The sequence below is a fragment of the Brassica oleracea genome, chromosome C9 (assembly GCF_000695525.1).
Source record: "Brassica oleracea var. oleracea cultivar TO1000 chromosome C9, BOL, whole genome shotgun sequence".
In the NCBI taxonomy this organism is placed as follows: Eukaryota; Viridiplantae; Streptophyta; class Magnoliopsida; order Brassicales; family Brassicaceae; genus Brassica; species Brassica oleracea.
In genome coordinates, this window is record NC_027756.1 from 10,111,368 (window position 1) to 10,121,842 (window position 10,475).

At 34.1% G+C, this 10,475-nt stretch overlaps 1 protein-coding gene and 1 long non-coding RNA gene across 2 annotated transcripts; one reads left to right on the forward strand and one right to left on the reverse strand.

Moving 5' to 3' along the window:
- Positions 1-2,256: 2,256 nt before the first annotated feature.
- LOC106319081 (probable LRR receptor-like serine/threonine-protein kinase At1g63430) lies at positions 2,257-5,978 on the forward strand. The gene is made up of 13 exons (XM_013757304.1): positions 2,257-2,652; positions 2,856-2,994; positions 3,085-3,156; positions 3,241-3,384; positions 3,455-3,595; positions 3,685-3,807; positions 3,881-3,945; positions 4,011-4,268; positions 4,352-4,557; positions 4,636-4,768; positions 4,867-5,024; positions 5,116-5,331; positions 5,457-5,978. Exons 1-13 carry the CDS (start codon positions 2,562-2,564, stop codon positions 5,718-5,720), a joined length of 2,010 nt encoding a protein of 669 aa, XP_013612758.1. The 5' UTR covers positions 2,257-2,561; the 3' UTR covers positions 5,721-5,978.
- A 2,767-nt stretch (positions 5,979-8,745) lies between these two features.
- On the reverse strand, positions 8,746-10,079 carry LOC106317701. The gene is made up of 4 exons (XR_001265211.1): positions 9,723-10,079; positions 9,419-9,542; positions 9,127-9,338; positions 8,746-8,945 (listed from the first exon to the last, which is right to left on the reverse strand). It is a non-coding gene; the product is annotated as an uncharacterized LOC106317701 (long non-coding RNA).
- Between the last annotated feature and the right edge of the window lie 396 nt (positions 10,080-10,475).

A 10,475-nucleotide genomic window follows, 5' to 3' on the forward strand; every position in this document is an offset into this window, starting at 1 on the left:
CACTTTTAAAAAAACACATTAAAACTTGATTGTAAATGTATTGTGTTTTGTAAATAATAATTTTCCATAACTTTTAGTTAATAGAAATCTAATAAATACTAATATATTTTTTTGAAATTTACAATTTTTCATTAAATAATGCATTGAAAAAAATAAAAAATGTATTTTTTTGAAACAATTTTTTTTTTTTAGAAAGTGGATTTTTCTGAAACGGAGGGAGTATATAGGAACACAACTCATTCAAGTATTGAATGTTCATCTTCTAATAATATATGTAAAGAAACGTATATTTTGGCACAAAAAACGTATATTTAAATTAGTCTTACAGTATTTTCTTACGGTGAATAGATTTTATTTCTTCCCTCTATAAAAATTCATATAAATCTACTTATCATTACATCGTAAAAACGCTCTAGTTATTTTATATAGCGTTGCAACTTGCATGTATATAATATGTTCAACGTTTGATTAAAATACAATTCATAGATGACATATACGGTCTACGGAAGTACTGTATGTCCCACCAATAGCTAACAAGAGCTCTAGATCACCGTAGACACCGTACCATAAAAATTCTCTTAATGATTTAAGTTAAATCATTTAACGCGCTATTACTTCAATGATTAGCAACAAAACTATTTAAGAATCATCCAACGAAATTTGTTAATTTCCAACATTATTCTAGATACACTTTTTCGATTGGAATCAAAAGCTAGCGTGTATATATTTTTGTTGTTGTAATAAATCTTTGAAGTAAATAATTTCCTAAGACAATTTAACAGATATTGTAATGATTTGCAAAAATATACAATTGTATATATTCGAATCGTAGTACTATCAATTCCTGGTATATAAATATTTGGATATATCCTGATCAGTATACGGATTATTTTTTTGTCACATAATTTGTTATTAATATATCATAATATTCTAAAATGAAAATCACCAAAAGACATTCATGTTAGAACACACAAAGTATAGAAATTCCAAAATGACTCATAATCACATAAAGTTTTCTAAAGTAATTGAAATAAAATAAAGAAATTTTTAGGCACATTTTGTCTTATCAATTACACTGCAAGACACATTGTGCTTGTAAGGCATTTTCTAATGTTAAAAAGACCAAAAATTCTCTAACTGAAAAATTATATACATTAACATTTTTTTATTGTTTCTTTTGTCTCTCTCGTTCTTTCAACGTGACTTTATTCAAATTTCATCTTCCAATGATTCTATCACCTATTTTTTTTTCTGTAACACAAAAGGAAAAAAAGGCAAACCGAGAGACTACAACTTGTAAAAAAATGAAAAGATGTAGAAAAATAAGAAGGTAGTTTGAACTTCTCATCTTCTAAATCCTAGATTCTCCGAATTTGTCTGATCTTTTAAAATCTTTTTAATCGATTCTCGTTTTGTTGGTTTCTTAGTGTTGTTGTAGATTTCAAAATCCAGATCTGCAAAGTTACGATTTCAGAATCCAGATCTGCAAAAGATGTGGATGGATAGCATGTGGATGGGGGTTGCGTGGATAAGTGGTGTGTGGATAGCTGAAGCGTGGATGGGTTATGCGTGGATGGTTGAACAAATCTCTGGGAACTAGTGGGTGGCTTCAATCGGGTAGATTCTTTCCACAAAGAAGATTATCTTTCTTACCTTTAACACAAACTATAAATTCATGTATTTGATGAAATATAATCCTCACTTTTTTTTTAAATTATGTCCACATTTTCTTTGTCCACAATTCATTCATTTATATTATTTTTTCGTGGATGACTTATCCATCCAATACTATCTACAATATTTTAATTATAAAATCATTTTCTATGTTTTTATTTTTAAATTTCTAAAGTATATATAAATGGATGTCGAAATGTAGAGGATAAAAAGTTAAAATTTATTACATCAAATTTATTTATTTATATTTATTAATATTTGAGATAAAAAAGTAAATGAGGTTGAAATTAATAACAAAGCTCTTATCAGGGATATTATTGTCCGATCAAATAGCAAGTGACAAGGAAAAATGCCTTAAATGTTGAATATGTCTCTGAATGTAAGACAAACTCAGAGTGTGACTCAGTGTGTAAACAACCCTAAAATAAAAAAGAGGAAGGTAAAACATTCTTCATTTATATGGACTTGTAAAAATTTGTTATAAATTTTTTTCATAGCAATATTTATATATCCTTGTCCACTTATTTTATTTTTTAATTAAAAGGACATTTTCTCCCATCCAATAAAACAAAAGACCTGTCTTTGAATCCAAGTCTCTCTCTCTCTCTCTTCCTCACACTTCGCCATCTCTGCTAATTCTCCTACTTTTTCTTTTTGTTTAGTTTCCTTTGATAGGCTGCTAGTAGCTAAATCGTGTATAATCTTTAGCAATTCATTATCTCTCTCTCTCTCTCGTTGCTAATCTTGGTCTCTTCCTGAGCTTAAACATCTCGTTTCTTCAGAGTAGTACTACTCCACGAAAGTTGTCGTCTTTCAATCTGAATATCAGTTGGTTCTCCCTGTGGGTTTAATGAGTCGAACTTGAGTGAATCTTCTTCAGAAAGAAAATGAGATCGAACTGTTGTTCTCTAGCTCTACGGCTGTCTCTTGTTCTTGGGCTCTTCTCCGTCTCTTGCGATGGGTTCGCCTCTAACGAAGGTATGTGAAGCTTTATTTTGCTTAAACCCAGATCTCAGATTCTTTGGATTTAATCGTTCCCTCGCTTGTTTAGATTCTCCACTTAACGTGTTACGAGTTAGGATTTAGTTTAGAATCTCCAGTCGAGAAAGTTAGTCGAATCTGTGAAGTGAAAAGCTTTAATTATACAAATCCATCTGATAAGATTTGTGGATCCTCTACAGTTGGAGCTCTTAGAAGATTCAAGGAAGCTATCTATGAAGACCCTTTGCTTGTTATGTCTAACTGGAATGACCCCAATTCACATCCTTGCTCTTGGACCGGCGTTACTTGCTCTCCCTCCAAAGACCATGTTATCAAGATGTAACAACCAAATCTCTCTTCCTTCTTCAAAGATCACTTGTAGTTTAGTATGAGATTGCCTTGTGAATTTATATTCTTCTATTCCTGCAGAAATATATCAGCTTCATCTATCAAAGGGTTTCTTGCTCCTGAGCTGTGTCAATTAACCTACCTTGAGGAACTGTACGGTTTTCATCTCTCTCAAATATGTAGATTTGATGCATTTGAGATTAAGAGTTTAACATCATTGAATGAATGCTTCTGTAGAATCTTACATGGGAACCTTCTACTGGGGACAATACCAAAGGATATTGGGAAGTTGAAGAATCTCAAGATCTTGGACTTGGGAAACAATCATCTCATGGGACCTATCCCTGCTGAGATTGGGAGTTTGTCCAGCATTATGATAATGTAACAAAAACTCAACCTTCTCCATAAAAGATGAGTTGTTGAGACGATAGTTTTGTTTCACGTTTTGCAGAAACCTTCAGTCCAATGGTTTAACGGGAAAGCTACCTCCAGAGATCGGTAACTTGAAGTACCTTAAAGAGCTTCACATCGACAGGAATAGGCTTCAGGGAAGTCTTCTTGCCGCTGGACCATCTGGCTATCCTTCAAAACTGTAAGTTTTAGCTATTAGTTCTGTGACTTCTTCTGTCTATAATTGCAATGTTTAATGTTTTTTTTTTTTGGGTTTACTCAACTCTGCAGGTTCTCTTCAAATTCAAGTGCTAATTCTGCTGGTTTGTGCAAGTCTTCTCTATTGAAAGTAGCTGACTTTTCATACAACTTCTTTGTGGGAAACATTCCAAAATGTTTGGAGCACCTTCCAAGGTATATTCTTATTCATCTAGGTTGTTTTGCTTCAGAGTTTGAGACATCTCCAATTTTGCTTAATGGTCATTAGGGCGAGCTTTCAAGGGAACTGCATGCAAAACAAGGATCTTAAGCATAGACCTTCTTCCCAATGCGGTAAGAGACATCGATTTTAAGCATTTCATGAGTCTTGGTTTACTAAAATGTAATCCGTGTGGCAGGTAATGCACAGCTGGTCAAAACTCATGAAAGCCCCAGCTCCCCACCAAAGCACCAGTCAGCTGATGTTGTGGCTAAGCATCATAAAACATCAAGGCCTAAGTGGCTTCTCGTGCTTGAGATAGTCACAGGATCAATGGTCGGTTTGTTCTGCCTGGTTGCACTTTTCTCAGCAGTTCACCGCTGGAAAAACAGGCCGTCTCTCATCATTCCTTGGAAGAAATCTTCAAGCGTTAAGGAAAAGTTCACAGTCTACGTTGGTTAGAATCATCTTTCCCAAAACTCCTCCAACATTCCAATACAAAATCCTCCAAATTCTCAGTTCTTTTTCTTTTACTCGCAGATTCTGAACTGCTGAAGGATGTCTCGAGATTCACGAGACAAGAGCTTGAGGTGGCGTGTGAAGACTTTAGCAACATCATTGGTTTGTCTGCTGATAGTCAAGTCTATAAAGGAACAATGAAAGGTGGGCCTGAGATTGCGGTGATCTCTCTTTGCGTCAAAGAAGAAGACTGGACTGGGTACCTCGAGCTCTATTTCCAGAGAGAGGTAGCTTCTCCTGATCATGTTACATAGAAAAGCTGCTTTTGTTTATAAGACTTCTAAGCCATTTTCACACTGTTTCAGGTTGCAGATTTGGCTAGAATGAACCACGAGAATGCTGGAAAATTACTGGGATACTGCAAAGAGACTTCACCGTTTGCAAGAATGCTTGTTTTTGAGTATGCATCAAACGGAACACTATACGAGCATCTCCACTGTAAAAAATCTAACTAACTTCCTCAGAGCTTTTTGTTGCATTATGCTAAACTGTTTAGGCTATAGATAACATCGTTATGATAAATGCTTCTGATGTAGATGGGGAAGCGGCTTTGGTATCATGGGCAAGACGGATGAAGATTGTCATAGGCATCGCACGTGGTCTCAAGTACCTTCATATGGAACTTGATCCTCCATTCACAATCTCTGAGCTGAGCTCAAACGCGATCTATCTCACAGAAGACTTTACTCCCAAGGTATAGTGAAGTGACACCAGCTTGTTATCTGAACAATACAGTTAGCTAAGGTAATCTTATGGGGGTTTTTTCTTGGCTTTCTCTGAGGCAGCTGGTTGATTTCGAGTGCTGGAAGACGATTCTTGCGAGATCAGAAAAGAATTTGAGGAATATCAATAGTGAAGGTGCGGTATGTGTGCTCCCAAACGCAATGGAGAGTAGATATCTCGATGTATCTGGTAATATCTATGCATTTGGTGTTCTGTTGCTGGAGATTGTGAGTGGAAGACCTCCTTTCTGCAAAGACAGAGGCTTCTTAATTGAATGGGTAAGAAAAAAGAAGAAGAAAGCTTCAAACTTTGTTACTATTTTAACCAAATGGGTTTTGAACTGTGCTATCAGTGGGTGTGAAAAGTCTCGACCCTTTACATCTGGCATGTTACATTGTTGCAGGCAAAGGAGTATCTTGAAACACCAGAGGCAATGGGGAGTTTGGTGGATCCAGAGCTGAAACATTTTAACCAAGAAGAGCTTGAAACGGTGTGTGAGGTGGCGAGGCAGTGCTTGAACAGGGATCCGAACAACAACAGCAACAATAACAACAAACCATCAGTGCAAGAGCTATGTGAGACGTTGGAGAGTAGAATCAGTTTGTCGATTTCCGCAGAGCTTAGATCATCTTCTTTGGCTTGGGCTGAGCTCGCGCTTGACTCGTGATGTGGGTGAGAGAAGAGTGTTGAATGATAAAATGCTAACTGGAAACCAAAACACCTCAACTCTCTGTAAATCAGTCGACTCGTTTTAAAGTTTGTTTTTGTTCTCTGATCTGGAGGAGTGTGTTTGAGTTCTTATCACGTGTTGCTTTTGTTCTTGATTAGTTTTGTTGGGTGTGTTAAAGTGTGTTTGTAAAGAAAGAGAGAAACATAGAGTTTGTAAAAGATTTTAAAATTGGAAATTCTATGAGATGTTAAAGTATTGTGAAATATTTTTGGAACTATGATGGTATCTTTATGTTATACTAGGGTTAAACCCGTCCTACAAATCAATTTAAAAATAATTTTTAAATGTATTTATTTTAATATACCAGTAAAACTATTCAGTTTATTCTAAACTAAAACTAATGATAATCTAAATATTTGTTTATGTTGTTCATATTAAAAACCAAAGACTTAGACAAAATACTAAAAAATATTTTTTCATTAATATAATATTTTACATTTTTAGTGTTTGTTATTCCTTTATTATAGAGTAAGTAAATTGCGTTTAATTACTGTTGAAATTCAATATAGAAATCATAAATTATTTTCTTTCTTATATATTTTCTCATTTTTGAATCTGTTGGTACTTTTCTTTTCTTTTTTCTTTTTGCGTTTTTAAACTTATTGATTTAGATAATGCAAAATTTTAAAATTTGTTTCTTATGTTAGCTAAATAACATAACAGTCAAAATTCATTATTTAAGAATATACACCATTTATTAAAACTTTTATCATTAATAAACTATATCATTAAAAATGATTAAGATTATTAAACAAATGTTATTGTTAATTTTTAGAGTATAATTAGTTGTTTTTTTATTTTTATTTTATTATCTTTTGTATATATTTTTCACATTGGTTTTACTATATATAATCACTTTATTATTCCCTCAAAATTTTACTATAATTTTTTTATCAGTGAACTTTTTTAAAAATACTGTTGCTTTATTTTCATAATTTTATATTTTCAATAGATATATTGCGTACTACATTTTAAGATCAATTAACACTGATTCACTGAATAGCTATTCATAATCATTAAAATTTATCGAAAACAATACCCGAAACACACAAAATCTGAAACTTTAAAAAAATACTCATAATACCAAAAATATACTTAAACACCCATATCTATTATAATAAAGGAGACTCTTTTTTTTTATGATTGTGGTATTATATTGACATTTCTTTGGTTGTGTTATATTTAGTGTCTTAGGTGGTGATGTTGTTGTTTGTATAAACTCCCATGCGTGTACAAAAAATATTCTTTAGCTATGCGAAATGGGATGGTTGTTATTCAACCATTCCCTCACTGCTCTTTGTTGAAGTTTTTGAGATTGTTGCGTACTATGTTCTCCAACTCCAACAGGTATTTTCGTCACAATTGCTAGAGAAAAATAAGAATCTTTATCTGGATTAGGTGTAATCTATTTGTTGTGAAAAAGAAGATGTTAATTAAGAGTTTATGAAATGTGGGTTTATTCTTATGCATTGACGACGGCTTATGCTACGGCTCATGGTTTTTCCTAAGTGTATTGACGTTGAGTGCTATGAATTGGTGGTATTTTTTTCTTAGCTCGGAGATGCCAGCAAGTAACTTCAAATCAACACGTTCACTTAGTACAATTGAGTTTTTATATTCTACGATGGTTGGAGGCTAAATTAAGTGTGATACATATTTGAGAGAAATTTCTAAATTTAAATACTCATGTAAGGTAAGAATTTTATATAAATGTTGGTAAGTAAACCTCTAAATTTAACTACTCATGTAAGGTAATAATTTTATTTAAATATGTTATGAAAATTAATTTGTCATAAATCTTTCAATCGTTGTGGTTGCCATGATGCGTTGAGTACTAAGTTTCTCGGCGTTGAAAATGGTTTTAAAACCCATAACTTTCCCCACGATATTATAGCAAAAAAAAAAAAAAAAACTTTCCCCACAATATCTTCTAGCGAATAAAGAATATGTAGGCCACTTGACAGGGATGTTAACTAAAACAAAGTTATAAAGCTCTCACTTCAATCGTTTCCGCAAGTTCAACGAATATTTTTTTTTCCGCTTTCTATAATAGAGCTCTTCTTCTGCTATTTCTGTTTCTTGCACGGTCTCACATACATCATTCACAGCACCTGCAGTATTCAACCACTGGATTGTTAGACAAAGTCCCATTACTTGGCTTATATATCTGAGTCCCATTGAGAGAAGGAAGAGTTAACGATAATGTTTAGTTATACTACCTTGGCTTTTTATGGAGAAGACTCCTCCAACGTGTTTGCTTTTAATTAAATGTCAAGTATATAATTTGATAATCATACAACTTTGTTTGTTTGCTATAATCTTTTAACTTGAGATTTCTTGTTGATGTACACTTTCTTATGCTTCCAACCTAGAACTCCAGGAAGTGCCATCAATCAATTCATCAATCTTATGGTAACTTGTTACTTGGTAGCATAGAAAAGATAGAATTATATAATAAGTTTGTTCAAAAAAAAGAAGAAGATAGAATTACATTATGAGATCCAGAGTGCCATGATTTTGGAAGTGATCGTAGACTCTCTATTGGGACTTTATATATCCAGAGAACTATGTAATGAATGGCTTCAGCTAACTGAGTTCAAAACCGACAAATTTATACATTGACCTAGAATCCAAAACTGATACAATCCACTTTTAAAATATGTAGTTTATTTTAAATTTTCAATTTAAATTAACATTAAATTAAATTAAATAGCCTTTTAAAAACATTAAATTAAATAGTCGATACTCTGTATTGAGACTTTATGTATCAGTGGATCTAGGTCAACTTTACACGTTAATTTACGTTGATCGTAGACTGTAGACAATGAGATCCAGAGTGCCATGCTTGTAACAGAATCTCGCAATTGATGCATGTGCAGAAACTATACCAACAAAGAAGTAAACACTTTTAGCAAATGAGCAGCCAACAGATCAACTTTACTTGCTTATCGGAAGCCATAATTGTACAGAGTTACCAGAATATCAAATCTGAAAACATACGAATCACATAGGCCATTGCAGGAGATGAAAGATGCATAATCAGATGTTTGAAGCATTCAAAGCCATGACTTTGCATTGTTCACGTTCTCCTCCATCAGCTTTTGAACTTCTACCTTTTTCTGCACTTTCTCACCTTCCAGCTGTCTAGACGTAGCAACCAGCCTGCTTTCACAATCAAAAGACACATAAGAATGGATTCAAGTCAGTGAGCGAAACCATCAACCTACTGATTTTATCGTTCTTTAAGTTACCCTAGACATAGCTTCACACAAATTTGTAATTTTCTCATCATCATTTACATAAATGAGCTTAGAGTTGCATAACAAAAAAATATGAGACTCACCGTGCTTCGATAGTTTGGAATTGCCGCTCAGATGAAAGAAGTGTTTCTACAACATTGGTAGAAGTATTGACGAAATTTCATAGTGACTCACACTCTTGTCTTCAAATGACGGAGCTTCTCTTCATTCTCAACAGCTTTTTCTATATCTCTCCTACTGTCTTCAACCAGTTTCTTAACTATCACCAGTGTTTATTTTGTTCATCGCCAACAGCCTATTCACAATGAAATCAACAAAAAACAAATATGAGAAAAATTGGATAACCCTTCTTTCACTAACAACATAGTTTCACACCTTAGAGACACCCTTTCCAAGGTAGTCTGATCCACCATCCATGAGCTCAACAGACTGTAGATACCAATGGAAGCTCCACTGGAAACTACATTTGTAGCCTTGACACCTTTGTGTGGACATCGACCTATACCGTTATCAGATAAATATCCGGCAATCATAAGCTTCATTTATATGAATCAAAATCAATCACTAACAATATTCCTTTGAGGTATAGTATAAACAATTACAAATTCCAAAAAGACCGATCTAACAATGGAGGAGCTGATGATCAATCCAATAAGAAACAGAAGGGTTCATAAATTACCGCCATAGGCGTCGGGGAGCTTGAAACAACACATCGTCGAAGAGTTCTCCGTTTCATCGGCATAGATAGAAGGCAAGACCGCCGAGATGAAGGAGATCTTAACTTATGCTTTCAGAGAATGTTGAACTCGAGGAATCTAGAACGTTCAGAATTCTTCAATTTTGGCGGAGACCATATGTTTGTGAGGTGACAAACTGAGGCCATAGATAGTAAGCACTGTAAGTTAGCTGAAAGAGATTAAAAAATTGGGAGATGGATATCCAATCGAACCAATGTGAAGCATAAATCTCATGGTCGATGATGGTTGGTTTATATAGCTAGTTTGGGAGAGAGGATAAGTTGAAGAGAGTTGAATACTTTAAGCTCTTCAATCGTAGAGTGCAATAATGGAGGAAGATGGGTGATGCTGGAGATGTTTAACGGAGGTGACGATTTGTTTACCGAAGTAGGAGCTACAGCGATCTCGAAGAGTCGAAGCCTCCAACACACAGAACATGGGCTTGTAAACAAACACGAAAAGCCCAAATGAAAGAACGCAGCGGAAACAAAATTTGATTTCGTTGAATGTATGCTGAGGTGACACGTGTCGACAAACGCCCTTCCCTCCATGATGACGTGGCGCAAGGAAGAAAAAGTAAACCCAACTTTAATGGTATAAGATACTTGAGGTGTCTTCCATATTCATATTCAGATAACAGAGTTTGCTGGTTGAATTGAAATTTCATAAACGTCGTATGGATTTCAACTTAATAA

What these genes read in the sequence shown, in the direction of transcription:
- LOC106319081 (XM_013757304.1), top strand. Translation starts at nt 2,562, where the DNA reads ATGAGATCGAACTGTTGTTCTCTAGCTCTACGGCTGTCTCTTGTTCTT. An exon ending in TTAACCTACCTTGAGGAACT is followed by an intron (nt 3,157 to 3,240) that starts GTACGGTTTTCA and finishes ATGCTTCTGTAG; the next exon opens with AATCTTACATGGGAACCTTC. An exon ending in CAGAAGACTTTACTCCCAAG is followed by an intron (nt 5,025 to 5,115) that starts GTATAGTGAAGT and finishes TCTCTGAGGCAG; the next exon opens with CTGGTTGATTTCGAGTGCTG.